Raw genomic sequence first — 25,360 nt, forward strand, 5'->3', positions numbered from 1 at the left:
CCTGTTACATTTTTTCTGCCAGTTCTGTCATATGGCTGGTGTTGCTTGGGTTCTTTATGGCAATACCCTTATATATAATTTTTAGTTTTCAAATATGGTCGTAATTGCTGATAGAAAGTAAGTACGACAATTTTCAAAAATGCCACATTTTATGTCGGTTTCCAAAGTTATCATCGAAATTTGAGATTCTAGAAAACAAAAAAGAAACTTTAGGTTTAGGAAGAGTTCATAAAAGATAGATTTGACTGTTATTAGTATTTTCCTTCTGAGAAACAAAACATTTGAACCAAACAAAAAAACAAAGCTAAAAATCTTCTCTGGTCTAAATTTGGAAAAAAAAATGTTTTCTCTCCGAATCAACCCCTCTTGTTCATTCTCATCTTAGCTTCGGTTTCTCCACTGTAAGGAGCAACGTGAAAAGCGTATTGTTGCATAACAGAGAAGACGATCATCTCAAGACACACAAGCACGTTTTGCAGAGCATCCTCAAGCTGCTCCACCTCCAACCAGAAATGATGCGATTTTATTAATCCCAATCCCACCAATATCTCCAGCACTACGCCCTGCACAACAACACACAGAATTCCCAAAAATTAAAGAGAAGAACGCATGTGCAAAGGACATGAATGCTTTAAAAAACTTTCATAATGTTCAATTACTTGACCAAATTCAGTGGTGATCCTATATCTATTGAGATGAGACTTTGTTTGCCTTAACGACCAATCAACGTGTTCTAAAGGGTTTTGGTTTGCTACACCATTCCTGGCTCATGTCTTCCTGTCAAGAAGACCTAAATGGCAGTGACATAAGACAGGAGCCCCTAAAAAGTATAGTCCAGAGACTATGTATCTTTCCATTGTCTTGATCAGTAGAACGAAAAGAAATTCAATTGATTTCTCATCAGAAACAGTTTGTTGATTTAAAGAAACAAGTAGACAAAGAACCTTGACTGCATAGGCAAAGGAAACATTAGATAGTAAGTATGTACCTGCCAAAAGCAGAAGAAGATGATCCCTTTCACGCACATGAACTTTGTGAGCGGTTTATGCGGCTCCAACTCTTTGCCAAAAACATGGTAGAATTTCACCAAAGAATACAAAGCCAGAGATACCGAAACGTTTAGAATGACGGTGAAAACCCATTTCAACCACGGAGGATAAATCCCGAGGAGCTGTAGTGTTATCATCAAGATGGAACACACTGGGCGGATAACACAAAACTGCCATGTCCACTGCTTGAGCTGTTCAAGTGTGCGGTGATCCAGATGTGTGGTCCGAGGAACGAAAAGAGTCATTGGAAATGAATGGTGGATCTCTCTCCCTTTGATCTCATCCGGGATAATCCGTGCGCTCATTGATATGTTCACGTAACTATACATCAAAGCCAAAAATTTAGCAATGACCTGAAACAAAGAGAGCAATACAACAAATCAAGAAACAAGCCAATGCAGGGGAATTGAGATATGAGAGAATGTAGAAACCTACAAGTGCCTCATAGCAATCCTTAACGGCGTCTAGAAACATGAAGAGGGGTTTGCTTCCCTTAGCATCTAACAAGCCCACAAAAGAGTTGATAGCGTAAACAGGAGCCATGAGTATAATGATCAAAATGGCTTTCTGCTCTTTCGGGTTCTTCCAGTAAAACAAGTGCTGGGATACGAGCTGCATAGTGAAGTGCATCGAGAGCAGAACGCAAAACACGGATCCCATCACGGTGATCTCCGCAGGAGACATAGTAGATAGGTCTATCATTCTGCATCAAATGAAACAATTTAAAGTACATACACTGAACAATGTTTTTGAATTTCCAATCAGAGGTAGCGGTAGCACAATTATAGAACAAAACCATACTCGAGATACAAATACTTCATCAGAAACTCGCTACTTCTCAATCACTTCATGATCCAATGTATGTATAGAGACACAATTTAAGAAAAACACCCAAGTTCACTAAAAAACACCCAAGTTTAAGAAAAACTCGCTAGTAAGCTCACTGGTTTGACATACAGTTCATATAGATATCAGAGCGTGTTGAAATAGGAGGAATCAATATTAGGTTACAGATCTTATACTCTAGAAAACCCAGAATCAAATCATTCATGAAAGAGCCAAGAGATTCCAAATCAAACAAAGAAACAACTGAATTGGGCTAAAAGATTAGGAATTCGCAGAAATCTATTAATTTGAAGCTCTTCAGGGTCACCACAATCGAAGCTTTTTGTGACAATGAAGAAGCAGAGATGAAAGTAGACGAAGAAGCAGAGTGGACAAACCTGATTGAAGCAAGTAGGTGATTATCGAAAAAGACGATTCAAGTAAAGAACTTCACCGTATTGTGAATTTGTTCTGCTACGATTCTTCAATGGAGGTTTCAAAAAAAAAAAAAGGACCAAAAGTTGTTCATCATTGACCGGTTGAAAGTCAGCGAAGTCCTTCGTCGTTTTTACCTGACTTTGACCGGGGAAAAGAAATCCGATGGTTATTAACTTATTATTTTTTTATTTTTTCCTTTTCTTATTTCTCGTTCCAACTAGTTTTACTGTTCCGGTTTAAAAAAAGATTGATTTGGTTTCGGTTTGGATTTTCAAGATTAAACCGAAACACAAAATTGGGATTTCTATTTTTTTTATATATGTCACGCAGGGAATATGCTTTTTACTAAACTAACGACTCTTTATCTAAATGTTATATTTCGTGTTCCTATTGTCAACTTTACGAGAGGAACGTACGAGACTCGCAATGTCTTGCTTGCACACAAACTCAGTATCTTCTATGTTACTTGTAATTAACCTAACTTGTAAGTCCATTCTTGTCTCTATATTAATAATTTCTCTTATGTTCTGTTTGCAAATTCTATGAAGTTGTTGTAAACAAGAGGAAAATAGAGAAGACACTATTATACAAGAAGAGATCACTGTATACAAGATTTGAAGTTTGAAGATATGGAATCGGCGTTTATATCATCCACGAGGTTGAATCTTGTATTTGGTGTATTATTTTTGTGTTCGGTTTCTCATGTCCAAAGTTGGAGTAAAGAAGGTCATATTCTTACATGCCGAATTGCTCAAGTAAGTTGATGATCTGGTGGTTTTTTGTAGTCACTATTTTGATTTTGTCTTTTGACTGTCAATTTGGACCGAATAATAGGACATGATAGAGCTGATAATGAAATGGATATTATATTTGCCACCATAATTTATTCAAAAGTAGTTAGATATTATTACCCAGCCGGCTATAAAAAACATATTGTTAAACCAGCTACTGAAGCATATATAACTAATATTTCTGATTGGTTAAAAACCATAAATGTAAGTGGTTACTTGAGCACTGGAGTTAAACTCCACCAAACCTCCTATAAGCTAGTGGAGCGGAGCTCTAATGTCATTCTTATTTTTGTAATAATGGTCGTACGTAAAACCGTACAAATTTTTCCTTATTTTTATCAGTCATGTCTAATATCACATATGTAGATGATTATGCATACAAGTAAGGCTATTGAGATATTAAGCAATATCAACTTTAACGATACTTGGTAGAGATTTGACATTTCTAACAAAACTTCTTGTGTTTGTGTGTGTGCGCGTGTATTTAACTATATATATATATATATATATATATATATATATATATATATGTGGTGTGAACAGAACCTTTTAGAGGCAGGACCGGCACATGTCGTAGAGAATCTATTACCGGATTACGTGAAAGGAGATTTATCGGCATTGTGTGTGTGGCCTGACCAGATCCGACATTGGTACAAGTACCGTTGGACTAGCTCTCTCCATTACATCGACACTCCCGACCAAGCCTGTTCTTACGAATTCGCCAGTAAGTCATAAGTTCATTTCCCAAACATTTTTTATTTAACTACATATATATTCGGTTCTATTTCTTATGAACCGGAGTTAACCAAAACTCAAGTGCCACGAAAACCAGAACCGATTTACATAAAAAAAGGATGTAGTTACCTATAATTTAATCTTTTTTTTTTGTGAGTCAAAACTATAATTCAGTTTTATACGCTTTGTTTTACTTTTACGGGAATAAATGTGAAAATTTTAATATATAAGAAAAAATATAGGGGATTGTCATGATCAACATGGGTTAAAGGATATGTGTGTGGATGGAGCAATCCAGAATTTCACCTCTCAGCTTCAGCATTACGGTGAAGGAACATCTGATCGTCGACGTAAGTGATCTTTTCTTTATTTATTTACTATATACCCATTTTAACTCCATATTTCGTTTTTGATGTGTTTTTACTTAAATTTCTATAAAGGAGAACATTTTAATTTAAGTACACTTTCATCTTGTTCAACTTCATAGATAACATGACTGAAGCCCTTTTGTTCTTGTCTCATTTCATGGGAGATATTCATCAGGTTTATTCCTTACCATTCCACATATAAATAGCTAGTTATATATATATATATATATATATTATTTTTTTTTCCCTGACAGATATTTGATTATAATTATTTCGTAACATAATTATATGTTATTCATTTTAAAAAGCCTATGCATGTCGGATTCACAAGTGATGAAGGAGGAAACACGATAGATTTACGTTGGTACAGACACAAATCAAATTTACATCATGTAAGCTTTTTTTTGTAACTCCTACAAGTTTGAAGAATTTCAATACGAAAATAAAAGGATTACTTAATGAAAAAAATGTGAAGGTATGGGACAGAGAGATTATCCTCACGGCTCTAAAAGAATACTACGACAAGGACTTGGGTCTTCTCCAAGAGGATCTTGAGAAGAACATCACCAATGTAATAAACAAATTACGTATTCGTTACAGTAATTTTCATGTATCATATATCGTTTTTTACCGTTGAATTATATATCTAATGGTTTATCATATATTTTAGGGATTATGGCAAGACGATCTATCTACGTGGACAGAATGCAACGATCTGATCGCTTGTTCACACAAGTAAGTTTAAAATAATTTGGATTGAAGACTAGCTAGTTCAATACGCGTTAAATCTAGCCTTCAAAATCTTGAAATTTTTCTGGACCAAGAAGATTTTGAAGATAATAGATCCTAATTTTTTCCGGGGTTGAATAGGATTAAAGTCGACCATCAGTTACTAATAAGTAAAATATTTACATCATAACTAGAGACTTTGAAATTTGTTTGGGGTTCGGTAGAGGAAATCCATATTTTTTTTTGAAAAAAAAATCTATATATAAACGAATAAATTATATAATTATTTTCTTTGCAGGTATGCTTCGGAGAGTATAAAGTTAGCTTGTAAATGGGGCTACGAAGGCGTGAAGTCTGGTGAAACGCTATCAGGTACATATTGTTTGCTTCTTCTTTTTTCTTGTAGGCAAACAATTAGTTTAAAGAACGAACTGAACCAGATGAAAAAAGAATTAAGTCTAGTTTCAATTCCATTTGACTTTTATATGACTGATATTATTATTTCCCGTAAATAATTTTGCAGAGGAGTATTTCAATACGAGGCTGCCAATAGTGATGAAGAGAATTGTTCAAGGAGGAGTTAGACTAGCCATGATACTAAACCGGGTTTTTAGTGATACTCATGCTGATGTTGCTGCCACTTAAACCGAACCGGAACAGACCGGTTTTTAGGAGATTATTTGGTTATTTCACAAAATTGAATAAGATTAATCGGACATTATTTTCGTAGTAGCTAATATCCAGTTGACAGATATAAAAGTGTTTAGGATTAAACCATAAGCTAATTGTAAAATTATATTTCATCGTTTGATTGGATTGTTCTGATAAAACAGGTTATTTAGTTGAAATATTAAACTATTTCAAGATTTACTCGTATTTCAAATTTTCAATCGAGTTGGTAGTTAAACTATATCAATCGAGTTGGTAGTTTTTCCCTGAGTATGGATGAACTTGTCTGAATTTTAAAGAACAAACTGACGAAAAACAAAAGAAATCTAAAGGAAATGTAGAAAACATATCTCTTTACTAAACTACATAGCATTAGCATTTGAACAAAAAGAAAAGATAAATGAAATAAACTCAACAACCTAGAGACTAAACAAGATCACCTCTCTCAAATACATAAATCTTACTCTAATAAACCACAGAATGATTCTAAAAAACTTCTGTAGGAAATGAGAAGCAGGAGATTAAATTTAGGGTGCATGGAAGTTTCTGGTGAAGCCAAGGATTGAAGCAAAAGAATTAGCAAAGCCAATCAAGATTCCAACTTTGACTTGTCCTCTCTTCGGTATCGGACGGCTTCTGCGTTCTCTACCACCTCCACCGTTGATCATGCTGACATATCTTCTCCCTTCCATTTTGTGCTTACTGGAGACAATCAAAATGTCAAAAGTCTTCTGGAAAGTGTAGAGAGAAGACAAAGTGAGAAAACTGAAGTGAAAGGCAAGAATGTTTGATTTGTTACAATCACAAGGAAATTAACAGGTCTTATATAAACCTCAACGTGCTCTCCAAAATAACCTTGCTTTTGGCTAATATTACAAGTTTGACCAATTTTTATATTCACCTTTTGCTTTTGGCTAAAGTGTGTGAATCATAACTACAGTTTGGAAAGTATAATTGATAGACTCTATCCAGGTGCATTGCATCAATGTCTGCTAGCTTATAGTTAATAATTTAGTTTTGAAAAAAGTAAGTAGCTTTACATTAAAGTGCACACTAATCCACTAGGCTAAAAGACTTGGATCCGTTCGTGAGGGTAAATTGGTCATTTTCAATAAAGGGATACAAAAGATTCTCAATCCTAAAGTGCTCTATGATTATTAGTCTAATAGATTAGTCATTTTGCACTAAATTCACGTGCCTAAAACCAGAAAAAGAGCTCACTTTTTTTTTGGCAGTCGATGCATTAACCGAAAGTTATATATAAAAAATGTTTCCTAATGATTTGCAGACAACAGCAAAAATCACGTGAGAAAAACTGAAAAATGTATTGGTGAACTACAGTCATGAGTAGGTATCATATAAACGTTAGGAACAGTGATATAGTAGTCTATGAAACCAAATTTTATATTTCTGAGAGAAAGTGGCGTAAAATACAAAAAATATAAATGACCTGAGGAAGACAAGAAAAAAATAGCTCAAGGGAAAAATCGATCAGCGAAGCTAAATAACTGAAGAAGTGTGTAACCACTACACAATCACAACGAAACAAAATGGCTCCTACATAAGGAAACATAGAGTAAGAGGATGTTGAAAACATATACAAAATGGCTCCGAAATTCTAAGGCTTGATGGGCTTCTACACAGAAAAGGATCATATGGCAGCTCTCATGGCTCCTCTTGCAGCTTCCTGCCTCATCTCATTCGCTTTCCCGCTTCCTCGGAAGTACATGTATACTTGCTGCATACATAAAATGGCGAATTCAAATGTTAGACGAGTTTTAGCCTCGGAAACTAGATCGATCCAGAGAGACTATATGTTTTCGATTTAAAGATTGGGAAAGAGACCTGAATAACCCATATGCTGACCACTGATTCAAGGCAGAAAAACGCAAACCCGATGAAGTAGAAGATCTGTTGATGGGCAAAACAAGAAATCAATGATTATATGATCAGGAGACTTAAGGTTCATCAGACAAAATCAATTGGTTGTAGAAACTTGGAGGAAATGGAAAATGACATAATCCAAGAGCTCATAAGGGATAAAAAAGAGCTTACTCCGACCAATGCCTGACCGCTCAACACATCTATTGCAGGTAATATACCCCTGTAAATTTGAAAATCATCAAATAATTAATAACAGGCCGGATATGCATATAATCAACTATCAACTGTGTTTACACTACATGTCTTGAAACTTTTGAGCAAACTTACGCAAGTGATTTTCCTTTGAAGACAATAGGAGGCGCAACTGCAGCAAAGACGCAGAAAAGTATGTGGAGCTGTGGCCAGAGAGGAAGGTGTCAGATGAATTTTTAGGAAAGTCTGTTTAAAGCTATGCAATAAGAACTGCCATTAAGATCAGCAAAAAAAAAAAACAGGGAATCACCATGTAGAACAAGAAAAACCATCCAAAGCTCAACGCGCTATCACTTCTGCAAGAATCAACACAAAGGAAACATAAAGTAAGAGAATGTTGAAAAAAATATATATTCTGAACACTTTTCACCACTAGTACACAATATACGCCTGCGTTTGTTAGTGACTAGGTTTGAGGACAAAGAACCTGAAGGCACGGTAGAGAGGCCGATACCATAACACATAGCCTCCTGGGACACCCGATATGAAGTAAATAAGGGCGAGAAGCCAAATCGTTACTCCTGAAACAAATAAACAAAACCGAAGGCTGTAAAAATATGCAGAAAAGGCTCATTACAGAAGACTTGGTCAGCAAAAAGGGAAAATAAGAGAGCAAGAAGAGACCTTCTCCTTTGATCCACGCTGTAGTAACGGCGATGATATTCCAGAAAAGTGCAAGAACCAACCCTGTTGGACATGGACACACATAAGTAAAATTTTACAATTTTCTTAATTAACCTATGTAGGTGAAGTTAACGCGAAAGTGCCTGGCTAGAATCGTCACTTTCCAAGTAAGACTGTATATAATATACGTACCCAAATATGTTGCAAATGCAATATACTGTAGCCTTTGGAGCCGAATAGGAATTTCATTTGCAATGTCATGGTGGATAAGTGGGAAGAAGGGCGGCCAGTTTTTCACCTCGATAACAATTCCGGCTACAAAGAAAGGTAATATAAGAGCAAATTAGATGACTATTTATAAGAAAATGAATCAACCGATGGAGACACAGAATAGCGATGACAGTTAATTACAATACTCTAGGTAACAGTATCACAACATGTGCTGAAAAGAGGTAGCTTTCACGTAAACCATAAAAGACATATACCTCGTGCAGCAGCATCCTCTTTCCGTTTTAGATCCTACAAAGATACAAAATAAATCTATTTGAAAATAGAAGATACGCAATATACTTTCAAAGGCTCCACTTAAGCAAAATGAATTCTCTTCAGTAACTGTAAATGTGAGTTTCAAAGGATGGTGCTTGATTTTTAAAATTTTTTGAGTATTTTCAGCAGTCGTTACCTGCTCCCGCCGTCTTAGTTCAGCTTCTTTGGCTTGGAGCTCCTTCTCTTTCTTTTTTAAATCCTGTATTCCAACAACGAAAGAATAAAACAAAGAAAGAATCAGTACAACTAATTCAAATACATCTGCCTAATCCCAATAATGTATGATAACTACTCCATCATGAATCGAACCTGTGTACCAGACCCCGGTCTGTCAAGAGGAATATCAACGGTGCGACCATAGCCAAAACCAGCAGGTTCTGGAGGCAAAGGCGATAGTCTGGAATTCGAAGCAGCGGGTACACTTCCGGGATTCTAAGAAAGTAGACAAAATAATTTTTTTTTTAGGCACCATTACCAATACGTTCTTCAGAATCAAAGAGGAGCTCAAAAGCAAGAAACCAAGAACCTGAGAACGACCCTAACGCTATCTAGTATCTACAAGCCAGAATGGAATCAATTAAGTGTTCAACTACGTTAATCCATAGTTTCAGCAATTGGAAGTTACAAAATTTCAACAAATCTTGATTACATTCTCGCAATGGTTATTCGATTATCGATTCCCTTAACAAAAACCAAAGCTTAAAGCTCGAAAATTCGGATAAATCAATAGGAACAGCAAACCTATCTAGATGAAGCCATAATAAAGCACCACCCCAAATCAACGCCAAGTAAGGTTGATAAGATCCGAATACACAAACTTCGAAAACCCAGTTCGAAGAATCTAGGTTTAAGTGAGATTACGCCGGAGTTTTACTGGTGAAATCAAAGTAAAGAAAAAGTAAGACGCTTACAGCGAAAGGATTGACTTCTTCTTCTTGGTCGAAGGGGTTCCGATCGTAGCGACCAGCCATGATTAGCACAAAGCTTATCTCGAATCACAAAATCAAGATCAAGACTTTGAAATCGATCTGAGATCTTCACAATGGCCCGAGGATTGGAACTTTGAAAGGGAGAAAACAAAAAGACAACAATTTTTATATACTATCCATATACATACAGATGACCGGACTCTTCTTATTTACAGCGTCACCTCGGAATACTTTTATTTTAATTTCTGATTACACCTTGGAATTATTTTACTAATATTTCTGATTATTATTTTTTTGTCAATATTTCTGATTATTTCTCTTTTGACAATCTTATCTTTACTTTTTGTTTATTTATTATGGATATACCAAATAATAGGATGAGAACAAAATATATACATAAAAATTAATTATTTATATTTATAAGATAACTAGTTTTTTCCCTTTATTTCACATAAATTAGTTGATTTAACTAAATAAACACGTTGATTTAATCCAACCCTAAGAAGATTATAAACATATTTAAATTAACATCATCAACATACAGAAACAAATCACTCAATTTTTTAGGATAATTCAAATATCTGTAGAGCGTATTATCATCATTAAAAAAAAGGTCAATTGCTTTTAATTGGGTTTCCATTGATTATCAGTAACTTTATTTTCAATGATAAAAAATATATAGTTTGTCAAAGTTTCCAAATGTGGAAGGCTTCACAAATAGAGAAACTAAAAAAAAGTAGTGGAGAAGAAAAGAGTCGGAGAGAAATTCAAATTGAAGTAGTCGTAGGTTTGAAAAAGTGTCCTTCGAGTCTACATCACATCTTCATTTATATACTTGATGGTCTATTTGGAAATTAATTTGTAAGAGACATGAGCTCCTATAAAATTTAAACCCTTTTCTTATTCAAAGAAAGCTACAATAATTGAGGAAAAGTATAATATAATAAATTTAATAATGCTAACTAATTACATAAAGAAAGAATTCTAAATGTGTATATAAAAAATAAAATAAAAAATCCTTCTTTTTGCTATATGTGTGGGTTATGCAGTTATGCTGTTGCTGTCTCTTGAGCTCTCTTATGCTTTAAACGGTGAGAACTACCACGCCTTAATCTTCTGTTATTAACATTACTCTTCTGCTTCGTCTTCGAGCTTGATGACGATGGATCGATCCAGTTCTTGTCTTCTTCTACCGCTCTGTTCCATCGTTCTTTAAAAGTCTGAAGCTCCCATGTTGACTGCCTCCTTATCTACTTGTTTCCATCAAAAACCATACAAACACTAAGTTTTTCCTTTCTATCGACGACATACCAAAGAAGAATTTAATAGATGATATATTTTATCGGAGAACTCACCGAGGTTCTCGAATCAAATGTTGTGTGGCCACGTCTCTTGAAACATCGACCGAAAAAGAATCATGAAGGTGTGAGACTTTTTTTTAACTAGAGGCCAAAAGAAAGGGAAAGGGAGTGTTTTCAAGTTTATAAAACTTACGCTAGTCCCAACATCACGAGCTGTGGCCTGCGGGTATAAGAGAAGCAAACAACGGGTTAGATATAGAAAAAAATTGTTCGTTGAACGAGAATCAAAACGAGTTCCCTTTGATCTTGGTTTGAAAAGAGTTATGTATACCTTCTTCTCAGAATGTACACTTTCACCTAAAGTTTGAATGCCTTGATGAAATATATACTCGCTATCCACGATCCCTACCTTCTTCGTCCTGTCTCCCTACAACATTTTTTACCTGGCTCGTAAATAGAAATTGCACGAAATATTTTTCTTATTTCTGAAGTTAGGCGTCATTGAGCATTTTCCACTATATTTTTGGACTAAAACTGAGATTCTAGAGCTACAAAGAAGGACTAGATTGTTCATTTCACTAAATGTAACTAAGTAGCACAAAAGATCACCTGTGCACAATACCCGAGTTTCATATCCATTCCCCATCCATGAACCAAATCATTCTACAAAAGCCAAAACAAAAATGTCCGCAAAAGTGAAAATTTACTAAAGGGGTCAGTTAGCTTCAATAGATGAATAACCGCAAGTGCAAATTTTACCTGTATAAGATTCCAAGTGCAAAACCAAGCAGCTCTTGAAAACACAGGAGCCATTCCTTCAACAAATCTACCAAACAGAGAAAACAGAGTAAATTGCATCAATATACCAAACAACTCCAATAAATTATTGATCACCTACTAAACCATTACCCTGTGCAAGGAGGATCTTCGCTAGCATTGGAGCACCTTTTACTGCCTCTATTGATGTAAACTCTCCTGTGTTTTTGGCATCATGTTGTAAGTAAGTACCAAATGCGTCAGAAAAAATAAAATAAAACTTCCCTTAATGAAGAGTTTGAACCTGTGAAATTTCTTTGTTCGAGAACGGAGTGTAATTTTATGGTGGATTTCAGTGGAGTTTGAGTCCAGAGCCGGTTGAGATATCTCAAATCCCTGTGATTTAACTATCTTCAAATACCTGCAGAAAAATGGTGTCACACTCAGTTCTGCTCGTTTTCCTTGTAGAAGTATATAGTAAAGAAGATTTTTAAATATCTGAGTTTTACTTTACCTCTCTGGTGAGAAATTCTTTACTCCAAGATCCTCATCCCAAAGAAAAATATAATCATAAATGGATACAACATCCGGATGTAGAAATCTTTTCGCAAACCACCTAAAAATCAAAGAGAGGAATATTTTATAAACCCCAATGTTACAAATTTGAACATATAAAGATGAAGCAGATAAACTAAGCATAGAGAATGAGAGAAAGATAAAAACCATTTAGTCTGGTTCTGCGCAACTATATGTATGGCCTTTGAACTCCACTCCAGATCCCACCATTTATCCATATTTCCATCGTAATGAAAAAGAACAACCGTGAAATTCGCTGGAAGAAACTGAGACACAAGAGCTTTACATTAAGCGGAAAGCCCTGTTCTTCAATGCCTATGATTATGATAAACTCAGCAAAGATTTGCAATACCTTCTTTACTATGGCGTCAACATTAACCTTTTGTTTAATTCCCACGGGCATTGCCAACAAGTTACGGTTAGTCATATCGACACCCTGCGTTTAAAAATCACAACACACATCAGAGTTTCCTCTAGCTAATAGAGATATTCGATTCTTGATGCAAAAGCTCTAACCTTTGACCTCAAACTACTACTAGACCAGAGAGGCTTTAATTCGAGGTCCGATCTTGGCTGTATGATACCACGCGGCAAGCCTTTTAATTTCTCATCGACTGTTTTAGATTCCTGTCCAAATGAGCTCTACATTAAACTGGTGATGCGTGACAAAATGAAGAAACTAAGATAACATAAGAGTATCAAAATGTTACCGTTGCCATGTCAAACGGATAATCTGCTTCTTCTAGCTGAAGGGTAGATCAAAAAGGAGTGTACTTATCAAATAATCAAATCACCATATCCAAAGAAATCAAAAAGATAACATAGGTTCCAACATTACCTCTGTCTGTTCGAACTGAATGTTTGTGGTCTTATACCAAAAGATCAAAAGTACTGTACACATGAGAGCCAAAAAGGGCTTCATTTTCCACCCTGGTTTACTCTGCAAGACTCAAGCATTATGTTGTCGAAACAGCACAATAACTCAAACATAATCGAGGTTCTTTCTATTAAAACAAAGCTTACCACTTCTTGAGCATTGTTTCTTTTCTTAACAAGTGACTTCAATGATTTGATTGACTTCATAGACGGCAAACCATGTTCCATAATCTAATCTGACACAATCAAATCAAACCCCAACTAAGACTAAAGCTTGTAAGAAATTTTTCAAATCTTTTCAAGAATCAGAAAACTCACTAGACTTTTACCTGCCTTTGTGTTCTCTCAAGAACAGAGAACAAGAAGACACCTCACTGGTCACTAAACCTTACTCTCATAGGCTGATTTCAAGACCATGCATGTAGCTTATGTCAATCTGAATACTCACAAGAACAGCTGTCAATTTTAGAACCAAAACATCACAAAGAGACAAAAACACTCACGCTTAACATAGCACAAACGATAGTAGCAAACAAAGCTTAACAGTGTAAACTGAGAAATTCAGATAGCCTAATGCACAATACCCATTATTTTAAAAACTGGAACTTTTAGAATGCATCATTCATATATAACGCCAAGAAACTGGAAAAAACAAAATTTTCCCGGAAAACAGCAATGAAAAATTGAAGCGGCAAGTTTGTTACAGCAATAGATGGCTTCTCTCAGGTTTTACAAAGCTTTACTAGAAAACGACGAATCATCCTGGGGCCCGAGAAAGCGAAACGGCCAATGATTTTTTTTGAAGGACGAAATAGAGAATTAGAAAGAGAAAAAAGAGATGAATTTGTTTAATTGTATAGATCTAAAGAAGATTAATCAATCACTGTTTAATATAATAGTATAGAAAACGAGGATTTTAAAAGCTCTCATTGATTGCAAAATTTATTGACAAGCATAGAAGAAAGAAAAACATAAAAGGAAATCATCAAATTCAAACCTCTCTCTGTTTACGAAAAGACAGAGGAGAGAGAGAGAGAGAGAGAATGGAATCGACAAAGGTCAATGATGAAATTAATGGAGGTCGTGATTCAAAATTTAGGATCTTTAGCTACAGAAAAGTTTAGAGAGCCTGAGAAAATTAAATTACAGAACACAGGCAAAAGAAAGATCAGGAACAAGACGAGACCTTTGAGAATCTCTGAAACATGCAGAATCACTGTGATGATAGTAGACCAGAGCCAGCTCGAGAGACAGAGACAGATAAAAAAACAGAGAAGAAGAGTTTTATTTGCTTTGCATGAAAGGAAGACAAAAAACACTGGGGAATTTTTTATAGCCACGATAATTTTCTATAATCGATCGATCTTATGAAACAAAACGAAACGAAACCTAATAACAGATATTTTAGTGGAATCGGAAAACAAACAAAATAAGAAATAAAATATATTAAATAAAAACAAAAGTCTTTAAAAAAAGCTGGCGCGACTCGTGTCCTACTCCTATGTTTTACTTTTAGCAGGTTAACGAATATAAATAAAATAAAATAAAATAAAAATGATATTTTGGATTTTTGGATTCTACGAGTAAAGAGAGAGTTGATATTTCTAATGTAGAAAAAGAAACAAGCTAAAAAAATATTCCATGTTTTGCGTTCTTCTGTTATTTTAGTGTTGCGTCAATGAGACAAGAGTGTCTGCGTAGTTCACTTCATTAAGCAACAGCGAAACCCAATAAGTTACCATTTTTTGTTCTTCTTCTTGATTTGTGCAACCTTACTATTAGAGATCCTCAATCTAATTTTTCCATTTATGATTTGATATGTACATTTATATTTTTTTTTTATTTTAGGTTTTTGGCCAGGTTTAACCAAATCTAATTTGGATCCAATATAGTTGATTAGATTCGATTGTTTTACCAAAATCACATTTAAGTTTGTGTTTGATATTTTTTTCTTCAATTCGACTCTGAAACTGATTGATTAGATTTTCTATAGAATTTTATCTTTGTTTATAAAATAGAATTAAACTTTTTTAAAAAAAAAATACATATTGATTTGGTTGTTGTTACAGAAAAGCAACTCTGTATCTAAATACTAGATGGTAAATCTCATGTATTAAAATTTGTCATAATCCATCAATAATCAAAAGTTAGTATATGTTAGTTGTGGAATTTCCTCTTCCAGACGCACTGTGTGATTAGCCGGTTGAACAGCAGATGATACTTTTTTTTATTTATATAGTAAGCAGCAGGTGATACTGATCCTAACATGCAACATAACTTAAAGTCTTCACTTGATTCTGATTACATCTTTATATATTTTGTGGTTTTATCGTCTATTAATTCGTTTTTTTCTATTTGAAAATGCTAAACTGAATCGAACAAACTGTTAGATTATCTTTCGTCAAACGGAATTCATATTCGTTTCTGATTACATCACCGAAACAACATCTCTCTAACCAGTTGATCTGCGAATCTACCAATGCCTAGACTATTTTAAACTTATTCCACGATTATTTATACGTTCATATGCCTTAATTTCATCCTAGAAAGCTAGTACCATTAAATATTTAGCCAATGAAAATTCAATATCCAGTTTATGTAAGATGAACTAATACTTGTAAGAAAGCCGTTGGAAGAAAGCCTAAAACGGCAAAAGCGGTAAAACGTTAAAGACTATACTCTATCAAATGGGACGAGTTTACAAATTTTAGGAGAATATAGAAGAACAAAGTTTGCAAGTTTTCTCATTGATATTTCATATTTAGATGGTTAACAAGTCATAATTCATCATAGAAGTCATGCAGGAGCAAGACGTTAAATATTTTAAGTCTCATGAAATTACTCTAGTAATAATATCTAAAGATTGAAGAAATCCCCTAAACCGTGAATAGGTTAGGACTACTATTTTCGAACAACCAAAATGGCCAAAAGTGGAGGAGTTTTAATGTGTAACGGTATATAAACTTGATAATTTACCCCGTTAAGCAATTAGGGCATTAAACGCAACGTATGACAATTGACATAATACCATTCTAGCTGTTAAATGTGACGTTTGACTTGCATATTCAATGTTTTTGGCTTTTTTTAGTTATAAATCAAAATTCTGGTTGATAAATATGGTTGCATATTGCCAACAAATCGTTTTGTTTGTCGATGTAACTGTTTTTAGTTATACTTCAGAACGTATTGTCAGCATAATTATCTAAAATTTTCTAAAACAAGCTGGAGGAAATTATATTCTGACTCTATAGAATGTCTGTGTTTGATTGAGTATGCTAATACATAAAGAGCATGATATTTCCAGCTTCACAGCCATTTTCAAACTCCTCACAGCTCAAAATTCACGAGACTCCACTTAACCTACCATACAATTATCTACATAAAAATTTGTATTAATTTTCATTTTTTGTAACAACATAAACGATATTATCTTCTAAATTCAAATATGCGTGGATGCTTTTATCGTTCAAATACGAAGTAGAATTGATTGTGTCGGACCAATAGAGTTTCTTAAGATTTTCAAACTAAACTCAACTCAAATCTATTACAAGTGATATTGTAGACAAAATAAGAAAGACTACACAAAAACATTAGTACATTGGTTAGGAATTAAACTCAGAATTACATCAAAGTGAGTTACAGTTCAACGAAACGACAACTACAAGGATAATTTCCAAAAAGTGATTTACAAACAATCATATACTAAATTAGTTTCCAAGTATTTCCATTTCAAATTGATCATTGTTGGTTTTGCATGTGGTTCTATGGTTCTTGAAATGAATTAATAGCGTATGCTAAAAAATCGTCAATCGTTAGTTTACTATTTATAAGTGTTTTTAACATAATTTTAAAATATATAATAATAAAAATATAAAAATAAACAACTTATAATAGTATATTAACCACTATAAAATATGTTCTTAGATCCGTTATTGGCCTTTATTGAAGAGGAAAAATACATGTTCTTCTCAGTAACTATGGAAAACTTACAATTATGGGTGGTGAAAAATGCTGACCGTGGTGCTAAGTTCGAAATCAGGGTTAGTATCGATGGAAGATGTGGAAAGAGCATTCACAGAGGTGATTTGGGACTTGAGAGCCCATACTTCCTGCTGCTAATCTCTCTTTCTTTGTATACACTATTTCTCTCTTTGTTTGTGTGGAATTAGTAAATACAACTTTTCATGTGTTTTTTTTTTTCATGCTAATCTCTCTTTCCTCGCATACACTAATATTTCTCTCTTTTGTTTGTGTGGTTTTAGCACATACAACTTTTCATGTGTTTTTTTGTGTGGTTTTTTTGGGATACAAAATTAAGAATATAGCTATAGCAAAAATCATTTAGGTGAAAAACCAATTGACTTTTTTTTGATGAAAATACCCTTATTAAAAAAAAACAAAAAATTGTACATTATACTATATTATACTACTAAGTATACTAAGATAATGAAGAAAATAAAGATGAGAAACAAAGATAAGAAAAACAAGGAAAGAATGACAAAAAATTTAGAAAAGAAATAGAGAAAAGAAGAAGAAAGGAAAGAGAAGCAACGTGAGAGAGATAAGAAGATGAGGGAGAGAAAAAAGAAGAAGAAACGACAGAGAGAAGTGAGAGAGGAAAGAGAAAAAGTGTAGAAGTGTATATGTTGTAGAATATATATATGATAAATTATAACTATGAGTTTGTAATGTACAGTTACAAGAGCTTGCGGAGCTGTTATACGATCATTGTTGGTTTTGCATGTGTGGCTATGGTTCTTGAAGTGTTAGATTTAGTTCTTGAGCCTTTCTTGCTATCAGACCGCCTCTTCTGTATTCAGATCGAAGAAGAGAGAGCCAAAACAAGAAATATAAGCAAAGAATCCGATTTCCATTAAGATTCATTAGAAGATTGATGAGAGCAAGGTGCTTCGGATGTGTTTACCTTGCGAGAATTGGAAGAATCCTTTGAATCTTGTGCAGTCCCGCAGAACAAATTTGGCAGATCTGTATCCTGCATTGTAACTACGGATTGTCAACATATATTTAACTAACTGAGGTTTCTAGAGAGTGGTGTGAGCTCGAGTACCTTTCATCGGCATGAAGATCAACACCGACAATCCGTGGAGCTGAGACAGTTGAGCGTATAATTGTACCGAACACTGCTACAAGCTTCAAGAGCATTTCCAGGGAGACATGTACCGGCCTGCACAACAATGTAAAAATCCCAAATTTAACAAAACAACAGATAAAGCACAAGATTGTTTATAAAAACTCTGTTTCTTAGGCTATGGTGGAAATATAATATGAAGTTTTTTTACCTCTCTGTCCTGCTACCCAATAAGCTTGTGAGGACGGGGACCAATTGAGAAAACATATCTAATGTGAGAACCTCTATCTTGTCGGTTAGGATACTTATCACATCTGCTTGAACCTGTCCCAGTGATCTGTGAGTTAGCTTATCTAAACATCCAACATCAAATAAAAAAGGTAACCTCTACTAAGAATCTGAGATACCCACAGACTGATCTGTCAGCTTTCTCAAGGCTCCGATCGCGCCTTTGACATCGCTACGCTCCCAAAAATGTCTAACAATCTGCATGTTTTTGAAAAACCAATCACTTGCAGATGAACACTGTAACAAATAACAGTGAGAGAGAAGAACAGAAACAAGAACGCTTACTTGTAATTTTGTCAACCTCGATTGAAGAGTGCTTAAGAACTCATTATGAGTTTGCATTAGATTTTCAGTTATGTCACAATCATTCTCTCTCCCAGATATCCGAGGCTCTTCCTTCTGCAAAAAACAAAAACAATCAAAATACGTTTGTCATGTGTATGATGGTATATACAATAGTAATCTTGTGCCACATGTGTCTAAGTTGCCAAAATCAGATATAGAACAAGCTGCATTCTAAACGTTGAGACCAAAGTTTTTTGTAACTATTAGTTGCCAAAGCTAACCATTGCAAGGTACCTGAGTTAAGATATCGCAAGATGTTTGAGTTAGTGATACATGCGTCTCATCCAATTTCATATCAACCACCTGATCAATCACAGTGGGCGTAGCCAGCATTTGAATTGGACTAACTCGGTGTCTGGATGCGATATGAGATGTATCATATGTCCTGTCATCAGATTGATTGCGTTTCGTGGCCATTACACGAGCTGGAGAAGTCCTATCTGGACGTGTTGATGTTACAGGACACTCATGAGATGTCATGTCCATTGGCTGACTGAGTGACATAGGCCTTACTCGAGCTGTGGAAGTTCTGTGTGGTCTTCTTGACGTAACAGAAGCCTCATCATATGCAATATCTGTTGTCTGGTTAAGTGTCACAGGCAATATCCGAGCTGAAGAAGTTCTAGATTGTTGTGTTAGTGTTATAGAAGGCTCTTCATGTGTGACATTAGTAGCCTGCTTGAGTATCATAGGCATCACTGGAACTGGAGAATTCCAAGCTGGTTGTGTTAAAGGAGGCTCATCATATTTCATGTTACTATCCCGATTGAGTACGATAGGAATCACTCGCGCTGGAGTACTCCTAGCTCGTCGTGTTGATATAACTGGAGTTTCAACTGTCTGTCTTGATGTCTTATGCGGATCTTCCTGCACCGCTTTAGTATTCTGAGTTATTGTTGTACTGGCTGCTTCGATATGAGTAATTTGTTCTCCTCTCTCAAACCTTTCAACCAATGAGCGTGTCCTCCCCGAGACAACTTTTACTGCAAAGATAAAAATTTAAGGAAACAATAGTTAGCTGACTCAGATGTTACCGAGGAAAAGCAAAGACAGCAAAGTTTTGAACTCCTAACGCTCCAATAATCATCGCAAGATTCAATTCTCTGCTGCCACCAAGTTATGCAGTGTCTACATTGTAAAAATTTTATACTAACCAATTACTAAATGATTGTTGCCTCAAAACCAAGTGAACTAAAACAGACTAGAAATGATGAACAGAGTGAAGGAAATTCTTCAAGTAGCTAAGGATTTAGATTGTAACAACCTATACGCTACTGCTAGAGACTTTTCTGCCAATGAATTATTCTTCTCCAAGATTTGGTAACTAGATGTCTTTTGGCATCATAGACTGTCTTTTAGTTCTAACATATTCAATTTTTGGAGAAAAACTTTCTTAACAACAAAATGCCCACAAAATTAGTCAGTTCTGATTTTGAATCAAGAACTTACTTTTCTGTTCATCACCAGGTTTTTCTGGTGAAAGAAGTCTTTCATTTTTGGAGGAAATTGGCTGGTTATTGATATCCTCTTTGTTGTCGTCAAAAGTCCCAGAATCAACAGACATTGCTCGTCTTGACTCATAGTAACTGTTATATGATGACCTATGTACTCGAGGTGGTTTATGCAACATACCTGAGGCAAGATTGTAGAGATATTCAAAACATCGACTAATATATCTGAAAACTAAAGTCTGAGAACAGAGAACCTACGATTCGTTTCATCAGTTGGTGGTTCCGATGATAAAGCTTTTTTAAACTTGTACGTAATTCCCTTGATGGTAGAATCCTCAGCACCAAATGGTTTACTACCGCTCTGTTCTGAAAGGAACACATTTTGAGTGTGTGGCTCTTCTTCAATATCCAATCCGCTTTTCTTCCCAGTTTCAGATTGAACAGCAACTGACTGATTTGGTTCCTCAAACTTTGCTAGCGTCTTTCTTACATGAGCTGGTCTAAGCAACATACCCGGTTTGGTTTTTGAGAAAGTGATAGATTCCCTTCCTGAATGAGAAGACTCTTCCCCACTATCACTATCCCGTGATACAACACAATGCCTCCTGGAAGACTTATCCTCTGCTTGTCCAAAACATGTTGCATTCTGCTTCTCGCTCGTCGTATTAGCGACTTTTCCTGATTCCAAAGGAAATGTCACTTTCAGAGATCCTGGATTTTGCGTTACAGTCAGATGTCCACCTATGGCTTTTGAAAGAAGAGAGGTTCATATCAGAGCAAGTGTGATTTATACTAATACCCCACACTTAAAAGGACATGAGCTTATAAAAACAGGATTAACATTCACTCACAGTCAACGTATATGTTCTTTATCTCTTTTGTCTCATAATCTGGCGATGAACTGCCCCTTGGGAAACTCCCCATTCTCTCAGACGACTGATTATTCAAGACGCTGAACTTTTTCACCATGCATTCATTCTTATCCTCAGATCCAGTTCCATATGGCTCAAGTTTCTAGTTAAAACGAATTGAAAAGCAAACAACACAAACCGTTTCAAAACGTTCAAGATTCATTTTTTTCACATAATCTTGCAAACTTACAGACAATGGGCAATAGGTGACATACCGATATATCTGAGACCCAAATTCCGACAGAATTTCGGTAATAGGAACAACCAATGAACTTTCCTTCGTTGATGCACAAGTCACCAAGTGTGGACCATCCCATATCAACACTATCCCGGCAGATCACTGGTTCCCATGAATAAACCTGCATTATGAGCATGAACTTACTATATCAATGTTTGACTTTGGACATCATCTAAGCTGTATACTTAATCACAAAGACAATCAGTACCTTCAAGCCATCATCCAATCCACAGAAAAGGGTTCGTCCATCCGGATGAAAAGTGACTGCACGAACTCCAGTAGCCTGTGAAGCAAAGGACACCACATGCCAGCAAGAAGGTTGACAATAGTGCAAATAAAAACCAAGTTCTATGATAAGATTATAAAGTAAACCCAAAGCTAAAACAAATTCATCAGATGCTACTTTGTTGGTTCCAATTACTTTATTTGACTTCCATGGTATCGCCTAAAGGGACTACATTATCACTTGGCACATATCTTATACAATCTTCTCAAAGCAAGGCTGTAATCAAACAAGATAAGGTACCTCTGGTCTAGTAGATCCAATCAGCTCAAACGTTTCCAAATCCCAGAATTTCACAGTCTTGTCAGCAGAACCTGAATAGTGAATGGCGTAGTAAATGATATCAGGAGACCTCAAAACAAAACTTTTGGATGTAAACTAACTGAAAGCAGCCAACAATTTACCCCTAAAATGCGTGAAAAATAAATTGTAGCCAGGAACTCACCTGTGGCTAGGAGAAACTCAAGCGGGTGGAAGTCTAGGGAACGGATAGGTCCTTCATGAAACTTAAACTCATGCAAGAGCTTTCCAGCAGTTAAATCCCAGATCTATTGGATTCAATAAAGAGAAGATAAAAACAATGTACAAGGTCCACTTATTGATACTGCTGCTCTTACCTTTACAACGTTGTCAAGTCCTCCAGACACTACCCAACGACCATCAGGACTAAATTTGATAGTGCCAATGCCACGAGTATGACCTTTGTATGTTTGGATGCATCCCTTCTTTCTGATATCCCAAATCTTTAGGTTTGTGTCACTGGATCCGGACGCGAGATATTGACCAAATGGATGAAAGTCAACAGCAGAACAATTGGATTTGTGTCCAATAAAAGCTCGAACCACTACACTTCAAGAGCAACAGTTAAAAATATTAGACCTCATCATCTTAAAGAAACTCACATTATAGCTGATGTAGACTACTCAATCACAGGACTTATAACTCCTCCGGACAACATCTCCAGTGCCTCTTAATCATTTTGTCACTATAAACTAGGCATACATATGGAATACCAAAAAAAGTTGTAAATGAGAAAGGAAAAATCAATCAGCTTACTCTTTGCTTCTTCTAGATTCCACAGCTTAATCACACCGGAAGAAGCTCCAGCAAGCACCAAAACTTCTTCCGAGTTAAAGGCTACTGAGTCAACCGGGCTTGTATGCCCACAAAGACTCTGTCAACAACACAGGAAAGAAAATTACATCATTCTTCCATCGAGAGAAACAAGAACACAAACATGAACAACTTTTGATACAAAAATACAAACGAAACACTAGGAGGAACTAATTACGAGAGAAAGAAATGTGAAACAGACCATTAGCGAAGTGGGTTTGCCGATCGACCAAAGGTTGACCTTATAATCATCTCCGCCGGTTATAAGGAGCCGTGATGTCCTCTTTCCGATACTTAGACAATTCACATTTGCGGAATGTGCCAAAAACTCCTCTTTTATTTTATTTTTTCCAAATCAAGTCAAGTTATACACAAGAGCAAATCAATATTAACTATTTGCAGACAAATCATAGCAAGAAAACAATACAAGGCAAACAGAGGAAAAACAATAACAATGTCTCTTCTACCATCGGTCTCGTTTAGGAAATTTCATGGAATATCCAAAAAATTCAAGCTCGTCAATGGCAGTTTACAACAAAAACAAAAAAAAGAACATAAACCCCACTAATGCAGATAAACCCTAACGCTGCAGTTATAGATATACCGAAAAATCTTTATTAGAGGGGTGAGAAGAATCAAAAATCTAGCTAAAGTCTTGTTCTTTGAATTCAGGTTAAGTTTCCAACAATATCAAACAGAGAATATAAGGATACGCAGCTTATATCCACGCTTCGCCATTTTTCCTACTCGATTTCAGTCAATTCATGTGCTTTACAATAGGAATACGAAGCTGAAACCCGAATCTATAGCTTCGGTTATCAATAGACGAATTAGAAATCAGAGCTGGGAAAGAAAAAAAAGTTTAAATGTCTTTGCACGACAGAGTTGGAAGTTTCTTAGAGATTTTGAAAATAGAAACTTCAAATGTCACGACACAAGGAAGTTAAATACTCCATTTATGAGTTTGAATTTTCCGGAGAGACAAGAACGAAACGAGAAAACTTAAGATTCAAAGAGTGGCACGAGCAGACGAAAAAACAGAGACGAGACTAAAAAAAAAAAGGAGAAAAAGGTAAAGCGAAGAATTTTTCTTTCCGCTTTTCAGATTCTGTCATTTTCGTTAATTTTTTTTTAAAAAATCCGGTTGGTATTTTTTATTTTATTTTATAAAATCGTTGAAAACTTCAGAGTATTGGGCCGTGAAGCCTGTTTCCTCGTCGTTAATTATTTTGACGAAGATACCCTTCTTTTGTCGTACTTGTATTTTATGACGTCGATCGCAATTTGATTTAAATTTTAAAAAGCTATCATCAACTAATTAAATTGGAATGTTGTACTCAATGTGTCACACAACCAACTGAACGGCCTTAATTTCATGTTGAATGTCATATTGTCATACCATCTCTAACATTGAATGTTTCTTATAACCGATACAAGGATATAATCTACAACCAGATCAGAGCTTTAAAAATAAATAAAGAAGAATAATGTGCATTTAACATTTATTTGTTAGACAACTTGTGAGTGGATAATTGATCACAAACTCGGATTATATTGACTTTAAAACTATTTGGTCATATATATGTATTGATTTGATCGTTCATTTCAAGGTTGACTATGGAAACGAATTTTAATTGAACTTAATTTTTTAAATATTTGTGTTTGGGTTTAAACGTTACTCCTATATATTATCCCTAGATAAGTAGATATAAAGCTCACACTTGTTTTTTTTTTTTTTTTGCTAAGAAAGGTGTTCACACTTTTTTTGTCGACTGTGTTATCATCTTTTGATATTGTTTTCAAACTATAAACGCAGATAAATAAATACAGGCAAACAGTAATATTGGGGTTGACAAAAAAACAATAAACACAAAATGGAGGTAATGTGATCGTGTCTTGTTAAGTTAGATCACAGTTGAGATCCTGGTTGGTATGATCTGTAACATTTATATATAAAGTTAGGAATTAATCAATATAGTGGTTTCGTTTTTTTTTGGGCATGAGCACAACATGATCTATAAGTGCTTGCCATGTTTGTTGCTTTAAAGCTTTCGTGCACAACAACGGTTATCCTAATCAACAACGGTTCTTTGGTAGCGAAAAGCAAAAAAAAAAGTTCCTTAAACCGAAACCCTTCTTAGATATCCTAAGAAATGTTTGGCTACACCGGATTGACACTAAACCGAAACTAACTCAACAATATTTCTGTTATCCCTATGCGTTTTGGCCTTTTGGAAATCATCCACCGAACCCAACCGGTCTTGCTTCCATTATGCATAAGAATTGACAGACGT

The 25,360-nt window shown here is 35.2% G+C and overlaps 5 protein-coding genes across 7 annotated transcripts; 1 reads left to right on the forward strand and 4 right to left on the reverse strand.

Annotated features, from left to right (window-relative positions):
* Positions 1 to 193: 193 nt before the first annotated feature.
* LOC18993759 (transmembrane protein 184C) lies at positions 194 to 2,363 on the reverse strand. Its single transcript, XM_006417316.2, has 4 exons — positions 2,273 to 2,363; positions 1,485 to 1,752; positions 989 to 1,402; positions 194 to 563 (listed from the first exon to the last, which is right to left on the reverse strand). The coding sequence occupies exons 2-4, from the start codon at positions 1,749 to 1,751 to the stop codon at positions 357 to 359; spliced, it is 888 nt and encodes a 295-aa protein (XP_006417379.1). The 5' UTR covers position 1,752; positions 2,273 to 2,363; the 3' UTR covers positions 194 to 356.
* A 474-nt stretch (positions 2,364 to 2,837) lies between these two features.
* LOC18993760 (endonuclease 1) lies at positions 2,838 to 5,790 on the forward strand. The gene is made up of 9 exons (XM_024152865.1): positions 2,838 to 3,067; positions 3,647 to 3,827; positions 4,081 to 4,188; positions 4,326 to 4,381; positions 4,515 to 4,598; positions 4,682 to 4,777; positions 4,877 to 4,941; positions 5,234 to 5,307; positions 5,459 to 5,790. Exons 1-9 carry the CDS (start codon positions 2,942 to 2,944, stop codon positions 5,578 to 5,580), a joined length of 912 nt encoding a protein of 303 aa, XP_024008633.1. The 5' UTR covers positions 2,838 to 2,941; the 3' UTR covers positions 5,581 to 5,790.
* A 1,293-nt stretch (positions 5,791 to 7,083) lies between these two features.
* On the reverse strand, positions 7,084 to 10,026 carry LOC18993762 (secretory carrier-associated membrane protein 5). Its single transcript, XM_006417320.2, has 12 exons — positions 9,822 to 10,026; positions 9,220 to 9,342; positions 9,047 to 9,109; positions 8,850 to 8,883; positions 8,557 to 8,679; positions 8,365 to 8,427; positions 8,168 to 8,261; positions 7,991 to 8,036; positions 7,816 to 7,883; positions 7,660 to 7,708; positions 7,450 to 7,515; positions 7,084 to 7,342 (listed from the first exon to the last, which is right to left on the reverse strand). The coding sequence occupies exons 1-12, from the start codon at positions 9,879 to 9,881 to the stop codon at positions 7,256 to 7,258; spliced, it is 876 nt and encodes a 291-aa protein (XP_006417383.1). The 5' UTR covers positions 9,882 to 10,026; the 3' UTR covers positions 7,084 to 7,255.
* Positions 10,027 to 10,762: 736 nt separating this feature from the next.
* LOC18993763 lies at positions 10,763 to 14,770 on the reverse strand. 3 transcript variants are annotated; one of them, XM_006417321.2, is made up of 17 exons: positions 14,535 to 14,770; positions 13,678 to 13,784; positions 13,496 to 13,579; positions 13,311 to 13,412; positions 13,183 to 13,218; positions 12,989 to 13,099; positions 12,825 to 12,908; positions 12,620 to 12,738; positions 12,411 to 12,512; positions 12,201 to 12,317; positions 12,050 to 12,115; positions 11,900 to 11,966; positions 11,750 to 11,803; positions 11,472 to 11,567; positions 11,334 to 11,360; positions 11,195 to 11,230; positions 10,763 to 11,089 (listed from the first exon to the last, which is right to left on the reverse strand). In XM_006417321.2, the coding sequence occupies exons 3-17, from the start codon at positions 13,574 to 13,576 to the stop codon at positions 10,889 to 10,891; spliced, it is 1,299 nt and encodes a 432-aa protein (XP_006417384.1). In that variant the 5' UTR covers positions 13,577 to 13,579; positions 13,678 to 13,784; positions 14,535 to 14,770; the 3' UTR covers positions 10,763 to 10,888. The 3 variants fall into 3 exon arrangements, with proteins under 3 accessions (XP_006417384.1, XP_024009127.1, XP_024009128.1); XM_024153359.1 differs by having other exon boundaries at positions 13,496 to 13,584; XM_024153360.1 differs by lacking the exon at positions 14,535 to 14,770 and adding an exon at positions 13,933 to 13,963 and having other exon boundaries at positions 13,496 to 13,584.
* Positions 14,771 to 17,918: 3,148 nt separating this feature from the next.
* On the reverse strand, positions 17,919 to 24,027 carry LOC18993764 (katanin p80 WD40 repeat-containing subunit B1 homolog). Its single transcript, XM_024152566.1, has 18 exons — positions 23,780 to 24,027; positions 23,269 to 23,399; positions 23,010 to 23,127; positions 22,571 to 22,797; positions 22,399 to 22,501; positions 22,197 to 22,267; positions 21,879 to 21,953; positions 21,648 to 21,791; positions 21,373 to 21,535; positions 20,780 to 21,268; positions 20,520 to 20,702; positions 19,305 to 20,053; positions 19,011 to 19,124; positions 18,849 to 18,923; positions 18,649 to 18,761; positions 18,417 to 18,533; positions 18,273 to 18,341; positions 17,919 to 18,158 (listed from the first exon to the last, which is right to left on the reverse strand). The coding sequence occupies exons 1-18, from the start codon at positions 23,802 to 23,804 to the stop codon at positions 18,098 to 18,100; spliced, it is 3,027 nt and encodes a 1,008-aa protein (XP_024008334.1). The 5' UTR covers positions 23,805 to 24,027; the 3' UTR covers positions 17,919 to 18,097.
* Between the last annotated feature and the right edge of the window lie 1,333 nt (positions 24,028 to 25,360).

The sequence above is a fragment of the Eutrema salsugineum genome, unplaced genomic scaffold (assembly GCF_000478725.1).
Source record: "Eutrema salsugineum unplaced genomic scaffold, Eutsalg1_0 scaffold_5, whole genome shotgun sequence".
NCBI classification, from domain to species: domain Eukaryota; kingdom Viridiplantae; phylum Streptophyta; class Magnoliopsida; order Brassicales; family Brassicaceae; genus Eutrema; species Eutrema salsugineum.

Bases quoted from the DNA above. Each gene is read 5' to 3' on its own strand.
- LOC18993763 (XM_006417321.2), bottom strand. From the start codon at position 13,576: ATGGAACATGGTTTGCCGTCTATGAAGTCAATCAAATCATTGAAGTCA. The intron at 12,909-12,988 runs GTTAGAGCTTTT...TTTTAAACGCAG, and splicing joins GTAGTAGTTTGAGGTCAAAG to GGTGTCGATATGACTAACCG. The intron at 11,231-11,333 runs GTAAGTTTTATA...CGATGTTTCAAG, and splicing joins CTCGTGATGTTGGGACTAGC to AGACGTGGCCACACAACATT.
- LOC18993760 (XM_024152865.1), top strand. From the start codon at position 2,942: ATGGAATCGGCGTTTATATCATCCACGAGGTTGAATCTTGTATTTGGT. The intron at 4,189-4,325 runs GTAAGTGATCTT...TCAACTTCATAG, and splicing joins AGGAACATCTGATCGTCGAC to ATAACATGACTGAAGCCCTT. The intron at 4,599-4,681 runs GTAAGCTTTTTT...AAAAATGTGAAG, and splicing joins ACAAATCAAATTTACATCAT to GTATGGGACAGAGAGATTAT.
- LOC18993762 (XM_006417320.2), bottom strand. From the start codon at position 9,881: ATGGCTGGTCGCTACGATCGGAACCCCTTCGACCAAGAAGAAGAAGTC. The intron at 7,709-7,815 runs GTAAGTTTGCTC...TCAAATTTACAG, and splicing joins TTCAAAGGAAAATCACTTGC to GGGTATATTACCTGCAATAG. The intron at 7,343-7,449 runs GTCTCTTTCCCA...TTATGTATGCAG, and splicing joins TCAGCATATGGGTTATTCAG to CAAGTATACATGTACTTCCG.
- LOC18993759 (XM_006417316.2), bottom strand. From the start codon at position 1,751: ATGATAGACCTATCTACTATGTCTCCTGCGGAGATCACCGTGATGGGA. The intron at 1,403-1,484 runs GTAGGTTTCTAC...TCTTTGTTTCAG, and splicing joins AGGATTGCTATGAGGCACTT to GTCATTGCTAAATTTTTGGC. The intron at 564-988 runs GTACATACTTAC...GTTGTTGTGCAG, and splicing joins TCTTCTTCTGCTTTTGGCAG to GGCGTAGTGCTGGAGATATT.
- LOC18993764 (XM_024152566.1), bottom strand. From the start codon at position 23,804: ATGGCGAAGCGTGGATATAAGCTGC. The intron at 22,268-22,398 runs GTGAGTTCCTGG...TTCACTATTCAG, and splicing joins TGAGTTTCTCCTAGCCACAG to GTTCTGCTGACAAGACTGTG. The intron at 20,054-20,519 runs GTAAGTTCTTGA...TTATCTTTGCAG, and splicing joins ACCTGGTGATGAACAGAAAA to TAAAAGTTGTCTCGGGGAGG.